The sequence below is a fragment of the Pyxicephalus adspersus genome, chromosome 12 (assembly GCF_032062135.1).
Source record: "Pyxicephalus adspersus chromosome 12, UCB_Pads_2.0, whole genome shotgun sequence".
NCBI lineage: Eukaryota > Metazoa > Chordata > Amphibia > Anura > Pyxicephalidae > Pyxicephalus > Pyxicephalus adspersus.
The window spans coordinates 5681950-5705186 of record NC_092869.1 but is presented as its reverse complement, the minus strand read 5'-3'; the positions used below and the strand labels follow the sequence as shown (position 1 = coordinate 5705186).

General features: G+C 44.0%; 1 protein-coding gene across 3 annotated transcripts in view; it reads right to left on the bottom strand.

The window, feature by feature from the left end:
* Positions 1-23237, bottom strand: part of LOC140341884 (death-associated protein kinase 2-like) — a 57361-nt gene that overhangs the window by 27418 nt on the left and 6706 nt on the right. Inside the window, exons 2-4 of one of the 3 annotated variants that reach the window (XM_072427813.1) lie at positions 4364-4410; positions 3386-3477; positions 2087-2313 (exon numbers count right to left, since the gene is read on the bottom strand). In XM_072427813.1, the coding sequence (XP_072283914.1) occupies positions 2087-2119 (33 nt within the window). In that variant the 5' untranslated portion in view covers positions 2120-2313; positions 3386-3477; positions 4364-4410. The remainder of the gene's footprint in view (positions 1-2086; positions 2314-3385; positions 3478-4363; positions 4411-23237) is intronic. The other 2 variants (XM_072427812.1, XM_072427814.1) reach the window with 2 other exon arrangements.

Below are 23237 nucleotides of genomic sequence, written 5' to 3'. Positions count from 1 at the left end.
TACTTGTGCACTGGCTCCGATTAATGGGCATGACTTTTGCAATGCTGGAAATTTTAGACATAGGGGAGGGGGGTATAGAAGGTTTACCTATTACAGGGCCCAAAAATTAGTAATGGCGGCCCCATTGGAGGCATTATGAGTAGCTATTTAACAGCCTCTTCTACACTCTGCTGGTGATTACAGGACATCACATGCAATTCATTTTTTAAACATAATCAATATCTTAAGACTTGTACCAGAACTTCACCTAAACCATCTACTACATTTTCGAATCTTCTGCATACATTATTTGTTGCTTATCTCAACCTACCCTGAAGAAGCAACACTGCGAAACGCGTCAGTAAACTGAAACTGCACTTCTTAATACAGACTACATCTTTTCTCCCATATATTTGGGAAATACTTTTTATGTAATCTTTTAATGGTGCAGCACATGATATTTGTATAGAAAACGTTCCAATTTTGCTTCTATTGTTTAATGGAAAAGCTTATTAGATAGTAAACACATTTTGTTTGCCAAAACAAAAACTCTTTTTCCTGTTTGATCAATATTCTTTTATGAATATGAATAGAAACTTTTACTGATCCCAGCCTACAAAATTGGTGTGGATATAGAAGTGGTAACATTACAGTTTCCTATATTTTGGGTGATGGGAACCCATATGTTTCAAGAAGAGGACCCAGTCTTGATTTTGAGGTGAATGGAAAAGCAGGTTTAGGTCTTGTAAACATATGGCTGGGTCCACATTATTTTTGATAGGGGAATAGTTTTTGAACCCTCACATTTTAAGGGTTCAAAGGGTTCAAGACTGATAAAAGTGTGGAATAGACTGATACAACTAGAGGGATCTGGAGGTGTGGCTCCAGGAACCTCCCCCGTAGTGACATCATAATGCCATAACCCCACCCACTCTGCTCAGGCTCAGATGTGCGATGGGAGAGTGGGCGGGTTGTGTCGTGAAACAGAGCCCGCCCACTTCCCTGAGCCAGGGATTTGCCCGGGGGATGTGGTCCGTGGCTCTGGCCGGTGCATCCTCCCAGCGGGGTCTTTCCCCTGACCAGAGCCACAGACCCCGAAAATTTTCTCGCAGACCACTGGTTGGTGACCGTTTCTCTAGAACAGCCTTTCTCAACCTCTTTAACATAACAAAACTATAAGGGCGTGGGGGAACCCCTGTGATAATTACTATATCCACAGATCACAGTATATTAGGTCAGTATGAAGAATGCCTCTTACATTACAGATCATCGGTGTCATGTAAACTGACCTGAGAGGTCCAAACTGCTCATGGCTCAAGGAACCCCCAGCAACTTCTGGAGGAACCTTAGGGTTCCACAGAACTCTGGTTGGCAAACATAGCTCCAGACGTTGGGTAAGCAAATACTTCATCAGGATCTGATATAAAAGAACCCTTCAAACCCCCAAAACATAATATAAGGATCTGAGTAACACCAAGAGTTCTTCTTGGCACGTTCATTCCTGCACACCCAGTTATTACTCAAGCAAGGAGATGACCTTTGACCACCACACCTAGAAGATCTAGAAACATTCCATCTATATTGCCTAAAATTGGGCTGAGAACACCCGAGTGCTCCACACCTTACTTCTACTTCCAAAACTTTCAAAGAACAAAGCTTGGCTTTTGGTGTAAACTCCGTTTGGTCTTTACATGAGAGGACCTCAATGAATGGGCTGGGACGTAGCGTTTGGAAATCTACCAGACAGTCCCATCAGAACTGGAAAACTGGACAATGGTTGTTGGAACTGGTTTTAGGTGAGCAATAAAAGTGAACGGAAGAGGTAGCAGTGTGCCATAATTCCGGGTGGGTCAGATCACCATGCATACCGGCTCATGTCTAGTAAAGTACAGCTTTGGTGCGCCTCTTTGCCAAAAGCCATCTTAGCGGTCATTAGCGGCAAGCAGAAAAAGCTGGCGATTAGAGCAAAATGAAGCATCTGAGACTAATTTGGGGGGGACCACACTTCTGATTGGTTAATAAAGCGAATCATGTTCAGGGTGCCCCACTACCGATTATGGACAGCAGTGCCCAGCCACCATCCGTGCTCATGGAGGAACAATCTCACCTTCGGCCCTCCTTCAGGACCCTTTTCCCCCATACTGGCAAATGTGTGCCAACAGCTGAAAACACAAAATGTTGATAGTTAGCCTGACTTTCCAAGGCCTCCTCCGATGGGATCGTCTACAGGGGTGTTAAAGGGTAACTCTATTTAAAAGTGATGCTTCGGATGAACTAGGGTAGAGAGGTATCCATTCCTTTCCTGGTCTTTGTGCAATTGGACATCTCATTCTTCTGTATGGTGTAAAAAAAAGGGAAAAAAGCCATCATAGAGCATAAGAGACTATTGGCTGTGGAGGGTAGAACCCCTCATAATGGGTTAAGAAGGAGTACAGACCTGGGAAACAAATATAGCGATTGTCAGAGCCCCTAAAAATGGGCACAATAGGTATACAGACCCAGAAACCCAGCACCGGGATGGTCGGAGTCCCTCATAATAGGCACAGCAAGTGTACAGACCTGGGATTCGGGATAATGGACACAGAACCCAGCACAGCGATGGTGGGGGCCCTTTAATTGGGCACAACAGGTGCACAGACCAAGGAACTCAGCACGGGGATGGTAGGGGCCCCTCATAATGGGCACAGCAGGTGACCAGACCCAGGAACCCAGCACAGGGTTGGTAGGAGGCCATCATAATGGGCACAGCAGGTGAACAGTCCCAGAAACTTTGCACAGTGATCCCGGTACCCCCTCATAACGGGCAAAGCAAATGTCTCCTCTTTGGGGATATATCCTCCTACTTCCTGCTTTATAGATAGAACAGAAGCCTTAGCTATCTATTCCTTTTTCCAATATTAAAAAAATGTTTAGGCTTTACCTGCACATTATTGTGGTAGGTGTACTTCATGCTCTAATATACAAGTGACCACTAGAGGGAGCATTTATACGAAACAGTCATTAAAATATGGAACAGCATTGAAGTTTACATGTCATTGTCATATCAAAAAAAATTTGGATATAATAGTTTGAAAAGTGTACCTGCCGCAAATACACTATAGTTCTATAAATGGAAGGATAGGATGTATTAATGAATATGAGCCTGCTTTGTACGTAGGAACACCACGGGCCACCAGATAGACAATCACGCTGATTATTTGCAGCACGTGCAAACATTTTTTTACATGGTGTGTGTTGGATTGTATATTCCATTATTACAGACAAATCAGCTATGACTGTGCTGGAGATTACGAAAGAGTTTTATAATTGGTTTGCCTCGGAGGGATGGGGCGACTCCACGTACAGGTAAACAAACAAGTCACTACATGAAAGAGAAATCAAGTCCAGGACAGGGCCAATTACTTACACCTCCAACGGCTCGGCAAATTTCAAAGCGCCATCCTGAAGATCCTCTCCCTCTCTAAGCACCTGGTGTCACCATGGAACACCAATGGAGATCTGGAAAAGAAATTCACCAGCTGTTTTATTAAACTAATTACAAAAGACAAGGGGTGCAAAATTCTTTAAAATATTTGTTGATCCTGCCAATCTCTGCTCTCTCTGAGGTCTTCCTTATTAGGGTGACCACCAGCTCCCAATGCTGCAGTATGGTGGTCACTCTGTGCCTTCATCCAATCTGTGTCAGCGCCCCCTGCTGGCTGCTTCAACCATTTACCAGCTGAGAATGGGAATTCCTGGACCCGCTGGTTGAGTCCGACAAACATTTTCTAGCAGCCAAAAAAACACTAAGCCCTCCCATTATATTGGAAACAAACTGGATGAGGGGCTTTTTTTTATTAATATTTTTTTAAGGCATATGAGACAAGTAGCGGTTGATTTGCAGATTTGTGACGCTTCATTGGCAAAGATTTAAATGGGAAGTCTAAAGTAACTTCTTGTTATAGGAAGTGGAAAACTAAGGAACATACTGACAGGATCAACATTTTATTTTGGTGACAGTTACATTTTATTTCTGCATTAAAAGGTAACTCTGCTTTTACAAACTTGTTAAAGTGTGTAAAAGCAGAGGTATTGATCTGAGCATGGACAGTAAAATAAGTCATTACAAGGGGAGGTGTTCTGTAAGAGTTTCTGTACTATAAAGATGGAATTGTTCTGTTCCACAATTATATATCCAAATCACAGATTTGTCCGTGGTGATGTTAGGGCGAGGCGTCCTAAACCGCCAGCTTGGCCACCATGGAAGAGCCTGCCGCCATTTCACCGATGAAGAAATCTGTTTTTTTACATTATACGCTCTTCAAAGAGAACCACCCTAGCTGGCAGGAGGCGGTGAAAAGGATTCTGGGTAACAGGTTCAGCAGGAAAGGAAATTTAATGTTACCTGTTTCTGGGCGTGTTGACCACTCAGTTGACAGTCAATGGAAAGATCTGTAGAAGAAGAAAAAAAAAAAAAAGATCAATCGGCATTGGAAAAAAAAAAGGGGAGCATGACCAGCCAATAGGAGCGGAGCTTTATTATTATAGTGGTGCAGGTGCAGTCTGCCCGGAAGGGATGCCTCCTGGCCTTAAAGTGTCTTGGGGGTGAACTGTTCCTGTTTTAGTTCTCTTTCCTTGCTGTTTTTTTATATTTCATTTCTCCTATCCGAGCTGAGTATTCTCACTTCTCTTGTTACAATCTATAATTAAAGGGAAACCTATATGGGACTTACCATTCACCTTACTGTTATGCTGATCCTCTAGCATCAATACATTAGGTCAGATTTATTCATATAACGTCTCCACGACTTTAAAATAAGACTATCATAGGAAATTCTGGGTGATCCAGCAAACCTGGAATGGATTTGGTACAGGATTGAAAATATTTGCTAGTTATTGGCACAATAATTTTAATAGATCCATTTCAGGTTTGCTGGATCACCCAGGTTCTCCTATGATAGTCTATCTTCTCCAGTCTTGGAGAAGATTAATAAAACAGACCCAATGTTTCAGTGATTTAGAATCCCGACTTAAACCCAGACTTAATTCTGACTTGTTCTGGGTCGGTAGCTGTAAACGTGTTCAATACAGAGGGTCAGCATACAGTAACCAGCATTGTCAGAAGGAGGAAAGGAATGGAAGTTCCCGGATGTCTGTAAAAGTTCCAGAATCTGTATTCAGATTGACCTCCTTCAACCCCATTTAGACTGGAAAAGGAATAGCAACACTTGTAGCCAATCGGTGCTCAGTTTCTTCATTCTTACAGGGATAGAGGCAAAGGGATGACCTCATCATTCATCCGCTGCTCCTTATATATTTACAGCAAAGGATGGCTCCTTGATCAGCCTGTATCGCCTAACTGCTATGTAGTCAGATTTCAAATATTATCACATGATAAAAAAAAATGTACATCACACTTTGTAAAATAGTTAAAGAAAAACTGAAAGGGGGTCTAACTTTTACCCAAATTAAAAAAGAAAATACAACAATTACATTATACCAACTACTGGGAAAACCTCCACTGAAAGTCTTGTAAGAGACAACTAATGTAAGTCTATGGGTCAGCTGACTCATAGACTTCTATGGAGAGAAAGTGCAGTAAAGTGCCACCCTGGTGTAGTGCTGCAAAGCCGGAAGATAAAGCTGCCCGTGTAATGAACATAGCTGCCACCTACAGGACAACCAATATATATGTTTTATTGACGCACATGGATGAGATTATTTCTGCCAACTGCATTTTCCATACATCTGAAAACTAAAAATTAAATTGCTTGCTTTTAAAATAGGAAAAAGACGCAACTATAAAATGTCAGTGCGCATTTAAATGCGTTGGAATAAGGAGCATGCAAAAAAAACTCAGGAACCAAACAAATGTAATGTCTCTCATTGTAGAAGGAATGTAGGGCGAAATCACATTCAGAACAGACAGAATACTGCGCCATTGTGAGATGTCGTTATTGCAGTGAATGGCCTATTTCTTCTCCACTCATGTTGGCGCCCCTCCCGTCTCCGGCCTTTATCGGGAGACACGATTTCAGTGATGGGACTATCTTGTCCTTCATCCGCAGACACTTGACTCCCTCTTTGTACGGCTGGCAGAGTTGGAAGCATCCCAAAGCTGCCACTTCGTACAGAAGCTCGGTGTAAAAATATACCGCGGCACCTCGCAGGCACAGGGCATGCTGGGAGCACGGCCAAGGAAAGTTCATAAAGTTAAGGGTGCTCAGAGAGTTACAAGCTTGAAAAGTAATGATATTTGGATTGGCCAATGGTAAATTAACAAGGGAAATTACGGACTTGCCAAATTTTGTGTCAAGAGCTCCATTGTGGTCCCAGATACTCCCATTCAAGTGAATAGGAGCGATTGCTGTTTAGGATGATGCCACAGTTGCATGCAATGCGGTTTGTTTTTGGATTAATCAACTGATTATGTAAAATTGTCCAAGCTGCTTGCCAGGGTTGGTTTTAGGTTAGGATGATCTGGGAAATGGCCCAGGGTCCCCGCTTTCCTAAAGACCTGAAATGGCAGGGTGCTGAGCATTTAGGGCCCCCCTGCTTCATATTTGCCCAGGGCCCCATTACCGCTGCCATCCATGCAATATTATCTAATCATAACTGAATACAAATTGATTGCATTTACCTGTTAGACAATTTACAAATGGATTTGCATCTACAGGGTTCATTTATTCCATGTGCATCTGTAATACATGTAATGCACATTGACGCATTATTTCATGCATTACCTGCTACTTTATTGTTATATTAGCCAATGAATCTTTAAGTACAGTTATGATTGCTGTGAGCAGAATAAGACGCAATAAAAAAACAACATTTTTGGCTAACACATAAATGCGAACATGCAATAGCATCAGCGCCATAAATCCCTCGGGTGCCTTACCGACCACAAGACAATCCGATTGCCAAAAATGGATTCAAAATTAATTGCGTTCGTAGAAAAAAAGGTCCCACTGCAATATTAACAGCGGGAGGATTCATCGGTGCTAAAAAAATGGTTTTATTTTTAAACTAGAGTTCACATTAGGCAGCCAAGTCCTAATTGTGATGCAACGTAGAGCGTAAGCTCTTGGGACTCCCCGCTCCACATGTTTTTTCCATTTTAACGATCTCTGGCTCTCCGCGTTCTGCAGGAACGGCCCAGCTGTGCACCGCACATGGAAAAGATTAAAAACAGTCTCAGTATGAGGCCCCCATTCCTCGCAATAATTGCAGGATCCGTGACAAACATGGGAGAGCTATCACTCATACGTCCTGAGGCTCGTACAGAAATCAATGACTCGCAGCGGCGCATTGTCTTGTTGTTTACGGATTGCACGCATTGTCCTTGTTGCAGTAAAACAAGCAACTAGCTCCAGGCAACAAGGAACAACAGGCAGGTAATGGCCAATTTATTAAAGGAGATGGATGGGCTCTGCCCTGCCAAAAAGTTCTCTACATTAGGGGCCCGCACCTATGCATTGCAGTAATGTGTGGCCTGCATGCACAATGTATATGGCAGGCAATGGGGGTCACCAAGTTCCTAAAAGAGTTCTGTGTGTTCTTCAGTTCATTGAGAGGCTTTGGCAGCCCATCCGTAGGCAATGACACAAAGCTCATTAATGCAGATCGCAATAATGTGAAGGGGCCCAAAGCAAGCTCCAGGGAAAAATCCTTCTTTAGCATCAGAATAGGTGTCCCCATTGAAAGATTTCCTCTCTTTTCCTGTGTTCCATTATACTCAGTCCCAGCAGAGACACAGAATTCAACCTCCCATAACACCAAACAAGACTTTGCATATACACCAATATGGATTTATCATCCACTGCATGCAGATATAGCAGGAAAAACCGCAACAGGGGGAGCGGGAAATACTGCAATAGGGGGGCTTGAGTTACCAGGGGAGGCAGAGATGAGAAACCCCCAACAGGGGCAGACTGAAAAATTGCAATAGGAGAACTGAAGTTACAGCAACAGGGGGAGCCGGAGTTGAGAATACCCCAAAAGAAGGAGCTGGAGTTGAGAAACCCCAAATAGGGGGAGCCAGAGATGAGAAACCCCCAACAGGGGGAGCCAGAGATGAGAAACCCCCAACAGGGGGAGCCAGAGATGAGAAACCCCCAACGGGGGGAGCCAGAGTTGAGAAACCCCCAACAGGAGGAGCCGGAGTTCAGAAACCCCAAATAGGGGGGACCAGAGTTCGGAAACCCCCAACAGGGGGAGCCGGAGTTCAGAAACCCCCCAACAGGGGAACACTGAAATATTGCAATAGGAGAACTGAAGATACAGCAACAGGGGGAGTCGGAGATGGGAAACCACCAACAGGGGGAGCCAGAGATGAGAAACCTCCAACAGGGGGAGCCAGAGTTGAGAAACACCCAACAGGGGGAGCCAGAGTTCAGAAACCCCAAATAGGGGGAGCCAGAGTTGAGAAACCCCCAACAGGGGGAGCCGGTGTTAAGAAACCCCAAATAGGGGGAGCCAGAGTTGAGCAACCCCCAACAGGGGGAGCCAGAGATGGGAAACCCCCAACAGGGGGAGCCAGAGATGAGAAACCTCCAACAGGGGGAGCCAGAGTTGAGAAACCCTAAATAGGTCGGACCGGAGTTCAGAAACCCCCAATAGGGGGAGCCGGAGTTCAGAAACTCCCCAACAGGGGAACACTGAAATATTGCAATAGGAGAACTGAAGATACAGCAACAGGGGGAGCCGTAGTTGGGAAACCCCCAACAGGGGGAGCCAGAGATGAGAAACCTCCAACACAGGGAGCCAGAGTTGAGAAACCTCCAACAGGGGGAGCCGGAGATGAGAAACCACCAACAGGGGGAGCCGGAGATGAGAAACCACCAACAGGGGGAGCCGGAGATGAGAAACCTCCAACAGGGGCAGACGGAAATACTGCAATAGGAGAACCTAGGTTATCGTAACAGGGGGAGCCCGAGATGAGAAACCCCCAACATGGGGAGCCGGAGATAAGAAACCCCCAACAGGGGAGGACAGAACATTTTCTGCAATCAGCGCAGGACACGCAGCTCTCCCAATCCTCACTCTCATCCAATAAAGAGAAATAATGACATTTGTTATCATGTAATGAAACAAAAAGTGGAAGTGGAAATGAAATAAGTAACAACGAAGCAGTCTTGAAATATTTTAGGCCCTACGCACCTCCTTGAATCATCCACAGCCAAACACCAGGAAATCAGCCTCCATTCTGAAGCCAATGACCCAGGACAATCATGCAGCAAGTGAAGGCTGCACTTGTAATTATTATCCTGGAACACAGAGGAGGATTTGTGTTAATCTCTGGTTCCCTTCACATCACAGTTTATAAAAGAGTGAAAGTGTAGAAAGACGACGTCATAATAATAGTTTTACTGAGTCAAAGATCATTCCGGCAATTCTCACTTTCACTGATCTAATCAGATTTCCTCCATTGTTTGTTGGCATTTCCTTACTACTATCAATGGGGATGTGTGTGAGGGGTTGTTGAGCTCTTCGGATTATTCAGCTGGCTCTAATTTTTAGTAATACCGGAAATCCCTGTATATATGAACTTACAGCTGGCCGTCTTTATAGACATTGCCCCTCCCCACCGAGACTAAATGGTAATTCCTATCTGGGATGTACCAATAGGTAGTTAGATTTACCGGGTTCTCAGTCTTCTATATAGCAGTACGGTGCTGACCATGCAAGTTCTACCACCCCCATTTTATATTTTTCAGCTATTTAGGCCGGGATGCCTATTGCACTGACTATTATAACTTTAACCACCAGAGGGCGCTATTGCATTCTTTCTATATGGTAATAGATGACTAGCACAGCAAGGAAGGGTGACAGCCCTAATTGATGGCTTTATAAGAATATAGGGGAGTAATAATAACTAGATTGTAAGCTCTTCGGGGCAGGGTCCTCTCCTCCTCCTGTATCACTGTCTGTATTAGTCTGTCACTTGCAAAACCCTGTACAGCGCTGCGTAATATGTTGGCGCTATATAAATCCTGTTTAATAATAATATAAAGAAGAAGATAAAGAAAAGGAATCTGGGGCTCAAACCCCATCAGTAAAACGCATTTGCTAGCTCATTGCAATGGCAACACATATATTGTAGTGTAGTACAATGCACGGTGACAGTAGGGTTCAGGAAGGTGTAAGGGAAGCACCGACCCGCAGCAATCCAATGGTTGTACAGATATTGGATGAGATGATTATGAACAATCCAGCCTACAGCAAAGGAAGTGATCAGCTCACAAGTTTCCTGGCAGGATCAAGGAGCACATGTAAAAAGAAGCAGATAAGTAAATGCTGATTAGTAACGCATCATGTCATCACACCGTGCAGCAGGAAGTGGGCGACACAGCAATACAGGAAAAAGATCCGCAGAGTGGTCACTGCAGAGAATGTGGTGCAGGCCTAGCTGTGCAACTACAAACCTCTGATCACGTTTGTACAAAATCCTGGCCCCAGGGGCCCATTGGTGCGGAGGATAGCCTGACAAATAACCCAGCAATGGCAGCCTCCTTATTTCTTATATACTAAAAATAACAGCTCTAGATGGAGTGCCTATTATTCTCTCAGCCTCCCGGCGGAGTGACCCTTTAAGTGACCGCTTTGGCATTACTACAGTGAAATCTTTGCGCTCCTTTGCCTCGTCGGCCCCCATACTATAGAAGGACAGGTAGGACAGAGATAATCGTCCCGGGATTAAGTGACAGACACCAGAGATGCGGCAGATTTCATCCAAGTTTGGTATTTTCCAGACATCGAGTTTTCTGCGCTCTGTCGAGAGATTTTTTTTTAGCTTTTGCAGAGCGCTATATTAGGAAGTGACTAAGAAAAGTCCCGGCACCTGAGCCCGGAGAATTTCTAACAAAGCTTCTGTGACACACAGGGCGCCTAAAGGCGGAATCCCAAAGACGCATGCGGGGGCCCATCGACCCAATTCTTATTAGCCAATCAAAAATTCAACCTGGGGTCAGGGCGACCATGGGCGGAGGCTTTCACACGTTGGCTTTCACCTTGGCATGCCTTAGGGTAGCTCATTCATTTTAAGAGATTGAGCTTAACGCAGCTCACCGCACTAAAATTCATGCGCAGAGATTATTATTATTACAGGATTTATTTAGCGCCAACATATTATGCAGCGCTGTACAATAAATAGGGTTTGCAAATGGCAGAGGAGGGGGCGCTGCCCCGAAGAGCTTACAATCTAGAAGGTGACCCCCATACAAAGTGCTGCCAACAATTACCTAGGATTGCATTAGGAGTGATTGAATATTAGGCAGATAAGCATGCGGCTCATGTGATACAATAATGCGCATGCTTCTGCATGTCAAGGCGCATGCTAATGCAGAGCTGGAAGTAAACAAGTCGGTCAGAAAAAGATCCCAGAAATGGCACCCCGGCCCTGTGTTTGTACGGCTTATCTTCACTAGGGCCCGTTTCAGGGTGCAGGGCAAACTGGTAATTGCCCCCCCCCCCATCTTCTCCAGGACCCCAATAAAAAGAATGGGGTTTTATATATGCCCAGGACCCCAATGTCGTAGCATTGACTACATCCCGCTCACCCTAGCTCTGCGGTAACCTCGCCTTTTAGGAACACCCGATCGTACCCCCTTGGTTTGGATTCCTGACTCCACCTACTCACACCTAAGCTATGTTCAAAGAATGGCAGCTATACTCCAAGGTGATCTCACCTTACCTGTATATTAAAAATAACACTCGAGATTGACCGTATGGTAAACTGTTTCACCCCTAGATACACCCAACTTTCACCCCTCATTCACACATTTATTTCATTTTGTTGAAATAAATGGTTCTAATGATTCTAAAATATAAATCATATGTTTTATCACATGTAGGGATGACAAGCACACATTGATTGATATCCTCTCTCTTCCCCCCCACTAGCTTCTCTCCCCCTCTCTTCAATCCCATAGGCCCCCATTGAACTCATTATTTTACACCCCTGGTAGTGCTAGATATCAATGTAATTCAGCATTTTTACACTGGGAAACTGTCAGTGTCTGCTGGCCCTAAGGGGCCATTATTTGGGAGCAGCTAAGGAGATTGGCAAAAAAATATCAATTGTAGTAGTTGCAAATATCAGATATTACTGGGGGGACCGTGTCAGTATTCTGCAACAAAGGAACATTTCCCCGGCCGATATGAAGCAGTAGCCTCAAATGCACAACATTCTATCAATTTGAGCCCCATAGAAAGTGGGGTCCCTAGGCATCTGCCCAGTATGCCTTACCCTAATTCCAGCCCTGGTCCAGTTTTCTCCCCGGAGACATAGCTGAGCGCTCCCGGTAATCTCTTCTTATTCTGCACCCCATACATGATAATTCCCAAGGACTCAGAGAAAACACAGCCCCGGCCGAGGCTCGCCAGGCCCATCCATCAGGATTATGAACCCTCCTGACAAGGCTAACTTGGTAAATATTGATTATTGCAGGGAGAGGCGGCTGGATGAAGAATTACAGGGAGATTTCTCACCGAACATAAATCACATCAACAGTGTGAACAAGGGGCCAAGGACATTATAGATGGGCAGATGTGGCACCAAGCTATAACCCGAAAATATGGGAAACTTTTTTATTTATTCATAACTCTGCCGATCCCTCTCAGTCTCTTTCAGCTACAAATACGCTCAGGCTTTAGCCACACATTGATGTCCGAGCAGGGTGACAACACAAGAAAGCAATTGGCAGATAGTTGTCACACCATAACAGGAAGTACCATGGTCTTTCCTAGTACCCCTCTATGTAGTAGTAATATAGGGAGGGCAGGGCCAATGTGCCTGCAAATACCTGGCCGCCCCTACAGCTTCCCGGCCCCTAGCCTGCCATTGGACGATCGAGGAACAGCAGCACACTGATAGAGTTATCCCTCTGCTCGTGCTGCCCCTTCCCCTTCCAGCCTGATACAAAGTCAGATGCCTAATGCCATATTAAAACAGAAAAACAAATCACACAATCATATTATATATATTTCATTTTTTATAATTTGTTACTAAAAAAAAAAGTGTTGCTTTATGAAGTCAAGGCTGCTAGCAATTGCTGGTATTTGTCAGTTTTTTTCTAGCTGAACACTAGAGGGCAGCAGATCTGCTGTATTATTAGCTGCCTGCCTATACACAAACTACAAGTCCCATGATTCCTTGCGTTGCATATAATGGTTGGGGGTGGTCACACTTGCAGTCTGAGTGGGGTGGCTACAAATGAGGACACGGAGCATGAGTTGTAGCCACCAAGAAATGATGGAGGGGTTTATAGGGACTGTAGGGAACATTGCCACATTGAACACAGTGACACATTCACCAAGCTCGGATAGAATGACTTTGTTTGTACATCGGCCACATGAGATCCTTCCGCCGCACACAAACAACCTGCTTGGCAGTTGCCCCAGTTGTGGTGAAAGAAAATCAAACAAGGAGAAAACAGAATCCACAAATGAAAAATCACGCCCACAAGACAACCCGTTCTATCTCCGGGACTACAAACCCATCCCATGGCTTCCCAGCTAGCAAGCAGCATGGAGGATGCATGGAGGCATCCTGCATGGAGGATGTGAGAAGCCCAGGCCTGGGCTTTATGGTATATTAGGAATGGGACGGACATGTTTGTTCATTTTTAGACGATTTTAAAATTAAAATCAGTGGAAACATGTCCCAAGTGTAAAAACCCCTTGGATTTATAGAAAGAAATTAAATCCCTACATTTTTTTTTTGGGGGGGGGGGGCTTGTTCCCGCTGGTCTTCCTAACCCTTCTTCTAACCAAGTGATTTTGTGGATTTGCAATGAATCTGAGAACTTGGCAGGTGGCTTTAAAAATAAAAAGTTTTTTCACAGGGGTCATGTTCCTATTAGTCCACCTGACTCAAGAAATTTTGGGTTAGGGGCTATAAAATAGAGTCACATGACACAAATTGCTTTTGATGTGACCAATAAAATATCACATATACACATTTGCTTTATTTGTCGCCGTTTGTCAGGTCCAACGAGGTCACATGACACAGAGGTCGTTAGATGCGGCCAATAAAAAGTCCAGCTGTGCTGTCACCAAGTAGCGGGAAGTACTTAGACAAGGACATTCATGGCAGGATAACGGAAGCCCATGTGACAACACAAGAACACGACTAGGAGAAAGGGACAGAGAGTTGTCACCCTAGAACAGGAAGTGCTTTCATGGCAGGATATAAAAGTGGACAAATGAAAACTAGTAAAGGAAGAATAAAGAATAGGGAAGCTTTGAGGTTTTTCCGTTTATATAATTGTCCCAGGAGGGGGGTTGCACCATGTCCTGGTTTTGCTGCTTTTACGGGAGGGTTCAGCAGGGGCCGAGTGATGTCTGATGGTGCCAGGAGGCTCTTAGAATACCGACGTCTCCAACGTTTTATCTCAGAGCATTAAACAGAGCGTAGGAGGAGAGGAGCGCCATGGATCTGATGTATTGGTTCAGAGATGGCTTGGGGATTGTATAGTGAACATTCCTGGAAATAAAGAGGACCTGTCATGGGATGGATTACTGCTATTAGAAAGTCATATGTATTATAGAGATCACATGACCCCGTAACAGATGGGCCATCCTCTAAATATATATATATATAATACAGATCATCCGCTGATAGAGCCTTTCACTAGAAGTGAGAAGAATGGATCGAAACCGCTCGGGAACTTGTTTTTTAACTATATAACACCTCAGCCAATCCAGCTGCAGGACTAGGACAATGGTTATCATTTGGCGTTCTGATTGGCTGAGCGACACTATATAAGTCATTGATAGGTGATTGGGGCTCGGAGAGCTTAAATTTTAGGTTTCAAGGTTGATCCAAGCTGGAACCGACTCCAATCAGAGCTATACGACCATGACCTCTACCTTGTGACTTTCTACAAAGTTGTTATGTAGCAGTCTGATCACTGAGAGGAGACTGAGGAAATGCTTCCTCCTGCCTGCAGCAGACTGAGGACATCTCAGCTAGGACAAAGTCCAATGGTTCTATGGTCTGGTCAGAGATGGTGCCAGGGCGTTAGAGAAGCACAGCCAGAAGTGTAAGCCATAAGGGCCATGCCAATGGAGACCAAAAACATTACAAACATAGAACAGATAGCAGAGGGTTGACTGGTTAGCAGTGGACTACTGTGCAAAAATCACCTGGGGTCCCTGTTAGTAGGGCCCGGGGTTTGAGATGGCACCAGGACGCTGGAGAAGCACCGCCAGAAGTTTAAGCCATGGAGCCATAGATAGAAGAGACCGCAGAGGGTGCAGTGTTTGAGCCAACAGTAGCCCATTGTGCAAAAATGACCTGGGGCCCCACAGTAAACTGACTTGGGGGCCCTGTTGACTGAGGAGGGCCCGGGATCCTATCATTACATCTAAGCTGGTACCAGAACGTTGAAGAAGCACAGCCTGAAATGTAAGCCATGAGGGCCATGCCAATGGTCACCAGAACCAACCACTAAGACCACAGTAAGGTGCAATACATAGAAGAGACAGCAGAGGGCGCAGTGATGGACAGAGCCAACAAAGGGTCACTTTTAAAAAAAATACTTACCCCTCCCGACACACTGAACTGACTTGGGGGCGTAGGGTGGCTCCTTTAGGTAGGAGGTTCCGGTGTCTCCATGCAGCAGCACACTGTGCCTCCCTATGTCCACCCTTGGGTGGGTCTTTAACTTGGGTCCTAGAAGCCTACCAATAGGCGTGAACAGCTCTGGGACGCTTTGCATGATGGGAATTGAATTGTGTGCTCCTATAGCACAGCACTCATACAAAACAAACACTCACGGTCTGAATATTCACGTGACTCAGCCACAGATTGATTTTAAGCAATGGCTTGGCTTGGTCACTACACCTATGCCTGATGACCCAAACCTTTGTAGTTCAGCCGGAGTGCAGCTTTAAGGTATCATTGCTTACTCAGCGTTCATTCGATATAATAAATAGCGGTCACACATTACGTCTTCAATGAACACTTGGTACAAAGTGACGGCATTAATAATTCACCGGGTTGTCTATCTTTACACGGTGACATAATCCGTGCCATGAATGCAGCAGATATTTCTGGAACAAGGTGAGGTGTGAGTTTGTGCGGGCTGTATGGAGAATGGTAATGATGTGACGTGTGACAGCCGGAGGGCCAGATCGGGGTTATATAACATATACACAGCCACGGAGGATGCTATTAACTCTCAGTGCCATGGCATGATTTGGGCAAGGAGAATAAGCCATGAAATGGCACCACTGGCTTCACCGTACAGTGACAACCTTTCACCAACTTATTCAATCATTTACTAAAGAGGAGTGGCAGCCCCTCTGGGCACAAGGTTCTTGAATATACACTGGCCAACCTTGTATCTTATTTTGTATCTGCTCCCCTTATGCCACCAAGCCCGAACCGGTCCACTCATGGACCTCTGAAGGTCCCCTCTGGTATCCAGAACCAAGACATTAGCAGCAGAACTTTGGAGTCACACTGCCTTCTTCCCATAATACATCATGCTGCCATCTTTTCTTCATGTAAATAGCACAACTGGTCATCTATAGGATCAAAAGGACCAGTCCATCTTCTTCCATTGCTCCACGGTCCAGGACCACCATTTACATGCCCATTGTAGGTGCTGGAAGAGGTTGGCAAGCGGTCAACATGGGAGGAGGCTATGCTGATGCATGGTGGGTTCTGACAATCTTCTCTCTTGGTCATCATTACATTTTTTTAAAAATTTGCGCTACGTGAATCGGACCAGATGGACCTTGAGATTCAACCTTGACCCCGGGTGTCAATCACATGTCCCTCCTTGGACCACATTTGGTAGGTAATAACTACTGCATACCAGGAGCAACCCCTAAGGTCCTTATTACAGCTTTTACAATGGATACAATACAAAGTATCAGTCCCACATCCCAAGGAAAAAATAAAAACATAGAACAACCTCGGCCCTGTTGGATCTTTCATCTCCATCATTTATTCTTCTATTTATTTTTTACTCTTCTAATAAAAATCAGAAACCTGCAAAAAAATGTTGACCTTCAAAACTAAACAGCTTTTTGGGAATGGCCATGGGAACCAGCAGTGCCCCATCTGATGCCAACCTTAATATGGAAGGCTGTGAATGGGAATTTATTGCACCTGTATTCTTGTATGGCACGGATACATCGATGATATATCAGGACCATGGGAACTACTTGACCAATTTATCATCTACTTGGAACAATTCGTAGAAAGTTGAGTAGAACAATGTTCTCCTTTTTTGACCTTTTCCTCTATACAGATACAAGACGTAGTCTCTACCCCCCAAACCAACCAAAGGAAAAACCCAAACTATGTGCCCACCCTACCCATCTCATTCCAAGTCTTCTGGTGGAGACCCTCAGGCTGAGAAGAAGCTGCTCAGATTTCACCTTCTTACAACTTCAAGCAGATGACTTACAGCTTTCACAAGGAATACAGAAAGAAATGTGAAAGAAAAAAGGAATGATAACGAGAGACGAAGCTGAGCCAGATCTAAGCCAGATGAGACCAGAGTTATCACCCGTTCCACGAGAATGCCAAGAGAATGATTCAATACCACTGGCACATATTACCTTGTGATCAACCCGATCAATACAACTCAATGGGGTTTTCTTTATTAGGCAGTGAAACTAACATTCACTGGAACATTTCCTGGTGGAGGATCTTGCAGATCCATTATGTGGCACTGTGTAACATATACCAACATGGCTCTATATGTGATAAACTAATCAGGAATCATTACAATGGAAGCAAATCCTAACAAGCCCAAGGGCACTTCAATGTGGGTGCTGTAACAAGGCCAAGTCCAGAAACCAGCCAATCAGAGTAGCTAAGGTTAACACCAAATCATTAATTAATTGTGACACATAAGGTGCAATTAATCTTTTCACGTGCCCATGCCATGCAATTTACCATGGTCAGAGCTGGAAAAAGAAGTATATATAATAAACTTTCATAGCTGCAACATCTCACCCCAGTGGGGCAACATTTCACCAACACTACAACCTTAACCCCCATTGTATCTAGTTTCTAGCCCTTCACTGCAAACACCCCAGCGTACATTGGGGAGACTTTTTTTTCAAACTTGAACTAGGTGGGTATTCTTTAAAATCAGCTTAATACCCAGGTGAGGAAATCAAACTTTTCAGCCCTTATTAAAGAGTTTATTATAATATCAGCTACACCAGAATACTCTACATTGTTCTTTACATATACAAAATTCACAATTATCATATCATTATATATTATTATTACTCATCATATTCATCATTATCAATACAAGGATATTTTAGGAATTTGTTTCCTTCCCAAAAATAAATATCTGTCTGTAATCTCTGTAATTCTCACGAGACCCCTGACATCGTCCTGTGGATTGATGAACAAGTGATTAGGGACAACCACTGTGCACCCCTATGGAGAAAAGCTGGGCGCTGCTCACTCCCCTCTCTATAGAAGAGAATGATGGTGTGAGTACAGCACTCATTTATTTATTTGTGACATGAAATGATTTGGATATAGATTGTAAGCTCTTCAGGGCAGGGTCCTCTCCTCCTGTGTCACTGTCTGTATCTGTCTGTCATTTGCAACCCCTATTTAATGTACAGCGCTACATAATATGTTGGTGCTATATAATCCTGTTTAAAAGCACTCATTCATTTATTTGTCACATGAAATGATCACGAAAGGTTGTTTCCAATAACAATCATCTGACGTCCATTGGATGTCTACAAGAGGCTTTAAATCTAACTTATTTTGATGTTACCCCATGGTCTATATAATAATAAGTTTCCCACCCACAGTTGAAGGAAATGTAAAACCTTGAGCTAGAACAACCTCTGCCCTATTCAATCTTTCATCTCCATTGTTTCATCTTTTATCCCTTTAACTGTGAAAGTTTTCCAAGTCACTACAAGCCACTAGCATGGTGCACTACTCGGCATATATAACTATTATCTGTATTTCCCCCTTTCCTTCCGGATGAGGGGGATATGGGGGATATGGGAGGACAGACAGATTTCATTTGTGTGTGTCACTGCCTGTATATGTCATTTAACACCCCTATTTAATGTACAACGCTCCATAATATGTTGGCGCTATATAAAGACTGTTTATTATTAATAATAATAATTGATGTTAAAGCGAACCTATCACCACAATTTTATCATTATATAAAAGAGTGGCTATCTCTTTCATATATTAAGCTGGGACGGTGTGGGCCTCGCTGGAGGGATTGAGGGCTTTTTACTGATAAAGGTAAGTGATATTTTTTTATTACGTTAAAGTTTTGCTTTAAGTCAGATCCCCCGTATTTATTTATATACACTTGTTGAATATTTGTATATATTGTTTTCAGCTCCTGGTTATGGATTGTAAGCTCTTTAGGGCAGGGTGCACCCATGTCACTGTTTGTATCTGTCTTTGAAACCCCTATTTAATGTACAGCGCTGCATAATATGTTGGCACTATATAAATCATGTTTATTAATAATAATAATAATAATAATAAGCTGATGAAGGGGACTGATATCTGTGAAATGAATCTGTTTCATCTGGCTCATCTAAGGATACTCAATGATATATATTCATGAGAAATAATCTATGGTCACTTTTATACAAAACATTACTTGTAACTTGTAAAATATCAGGGATACCCAAGCCTGACCTCTGCATCTTCAATGGTCTCTATATGTATAATAACACATTCACACACTTAAAATGTTTCTCCATGATAGATAGTTGCAAGTTCCGAGTGGTTTCACCTAAAACCAGAAAAACACGCTGCGTCCCTACAGGGCAGACATAAAAACATGTGGGAATGAACTACATCACTATAATTACACTATGCAACTAACATATTCTACAGATCAACACAATGATACAGACGGTGAAAAGACAACTATGAGCACTGCATGAGTGAGTCAGGGGCATGCTTATGATGCACATATATTTCTGCGTAATGTGAGGTTTGCTTAGCAGCTATTTTTATACTCGTTTCTTTAAGAATGGGTCAAACCGCCATGCACTGACATCAGAGTAAGAGCTTGTTTCCACTACTTGTGCTGCAGTTTTCAAAATGTATGCACATTGCTTTGTATTGGTACTCTGATACACAATATCATATAGAAATGTAGTGCTGCATTGTACGGTATGGTTGCCTTATCCTGCATTGTGATACAGTTTTCCTGGAGCAATCTACATCACCCGGGTGTTTGTTTTCTGAAGGAACCTGAAGGGGGCGTGATTAGGAACTCGGATTATCCATCATAGGTTGGTGTTCCCAGATCACCAGAAAACAAGTATACTAAAGTGCTATACCTGTATTTACTTCACTTACATGACACACTGATTATTATTTTAGCTAAAGAAGTCAAAATTCTTGAGGATCCTGCAAGATCAGCTGACGTAAGATATGAAAGTACCAGAACTTGCTGTTTCTGAAGGTGTTGATAGCTCAGATCCGACCTACACGCAACCCTTCCCCACCATTACCCAACCTACACGCACCCCCTCCCCACCATTACCCGACCTACATGCACCCCCTCCCCACCATTACCCGACCTACATACACCCCTTCCCCACAAATACCGGACATACATACATCCCTACTCCACCATTACCCGACCTACATACACCCCCTCCCCACCATTACCCGACCTACATACAGCCCTTTCCCACCATTACCCGACCTACATACATCCCTTCCCCCCTTCATTACCCAACCTACATACACCCCTTCCCCACCATTACCTGACCTACATACTCCCCTTCCCCACCATTACCCGACTTACATACACCCCTTCCCCACCATTACCGACATACATACACCCTTCCCCAAAATTACCGGACCTACATACATCCCTACGCCACCATTACCCGACCTACATACAGCCCTTGCCCACCATTACCCGACCTACATACACCCTTCCCCACCATTACCCCAGTTACATACACCCCTTCCCCACCATTACCCGACCTACATACAGCCCTTCCCCACCATTNNNCCGACCTACTAACACCCCAAACTCCACCATTACCCAACCTACATACAGCCCTTCCCCACCATTACCGACCTACATACAGCCCTTCCCCATCATTACCCAACCTACATACACCCCCTCCCCACCATTACCCGACCTACATACACCCCCTCCCCACCATTACCTGACCTACATACACCCCTTCCCCACTATTACCCGACCTACATGCACCCCTTCCCCACCATTACCCAACCTACATACACCCCTTCCCTACCATTACCTGACCTACATAGACCCCTTTTTTTGCCATCACCCCAATCCACATGCATTCCTTCCCCCACAATTTCCCAGACCCTCATGCATCCCTTACACACCATCAACCCAATTCCAAAACCCATTGACATGGACCCATCACCCTTCTATCTCCCCCAGCTCACATATCTTCATGCTTCTCAGATCAGTCAGAGTCCTTTTAATAGAACCTGTGTGAAAGCACCAGTATGGGATTATTTGAGTTCGTTCAGAATTCCATGCCAGGTGCATGTTACGTACTTCAAGGGGGTTTTGCATAGGTTTGTATAGGAATGCAAAACCCCAGTGAAACACAAACCCTCGTCAGGGCAGATCCTCAGCTTTTGAATCCTCATAGTCCTCCTCTTAGTCCTTCACGGGTAGAGAAGCAGTTCTGATGGAAAGGACTATTCTAAATAGAGGCCAACAGAAATAAGGACTAGAATTTGGAGGCTGAGTGTACCGAGTCAGTGTAAATCCAACTTATTGCAGCTATAATACAGGTTGCTCCAGTATGTGATATATTCAGCTGAATCAGCTTCTCTCCATGGGTGGAATTCCTGACCAAGTCCATACACGTCTGATTTTGAAAAGGACATAACAAGTACGGCTTGGATTGCTGCACATAGAACATCCTATCCAAAATGTGCATGAGAAGATCTACTTTCCCACACCACACGGTCCCTGAGCATTAATGTACCCATTGGTCTTATTCAGCCCAAACTTCTTTCCAGAGGGAAATCCTATTTTCGTTATTAACAGAACAAGTATCCTTGATGGAAGATTTATTCTCAGGGGGGCAACTCAGAAAAATGGAACAATGGTCACCGGGACAAATAGAAAGTAGATCTACCTAAACCTGAGAGGGGATTTGGTCCTTCACTATGGCTTCAAATGGCTTTGGACCCACTTGGTTCTTCAATCCTAGGGCCTTTACTTTGATCCAGAGCTGCTAATGTTATTGGCCAAGTATTTCAATAACAGAAGGAACTTATATTGTGTTCTTTTATAGGATAGGAGTATTTTTTTACACCAGTCTCCAAAGGACCCCCAGATAAGTACGTAGGTCTTCTTTTATCTCACTATTGGTGATGAAGGACCCATCTACAGACACAGATACCCGAGGACAGACACATCGTACCTACAGGTCTGGTCAGCTTCAAACTATACAAAATCTGGAATTCTCCTCCACCCCCACCAATAACCAGGACACATTGGCCATGTTAGGACACACCACATGCGGCTTCCATAATAACAGGCATTCTGTTTACAATTAAAATGGAATGTTGTTGGGGGTAGCGGGACAGAGGAGATCATAAAGCAGATGTTATCAGCAGACGCTGGCACTCCATCAATAGAAGCCTTTGATCAAACAACAAAAACAAGTTATGTAACGCAAACAGAACAGAACCAAAATTCAGTAGGAAATGCAAAAATTTAATTAACAGTTCCCGAGTCTTCAGAATTTAATATTAGCATCAGATTTATTCTGATTTATATCAGGCCATGAGTGCCCAGACACATCAATAGGAAACTGGAGGTGAGCGCGATAAGGAACTCTGAATTTTTTTTGGTGCAGACCGTAACATGGATGTCAGGCTGGCCTAAAATTTCTGTTGTGTCAGCAGAGGAAAACGTTTAGAAGAATGGCAGATGAAGTTTGGAAAGCCATACTGAAACTTTTATTAACTGGGAAAGACCTGATTAGCAGACAATGGTTGGTCAGCAGTAACGTATAGACATACTAAGTGGCCAAAAAGTTGGTGGGTATTAATAAAAGATTTATAGATCATGGCAATGACAACTTCATTGGTTTTGGCTGAGACTTCCTTTCCTCCATTGCAAAAAAGGGGATTACAGACAAAATGGAGAAAGGTAGACCAGTGCACTGTAGCAACATCTGAAGGATTGAGGAAAGATAGGCTTGTGACACATGGCCACCAAATTCTTTTGAAGATTGTGCGAGGACATTTGCGCTGAGGGGAGTGGCTGTTACTCAGCTCTGCA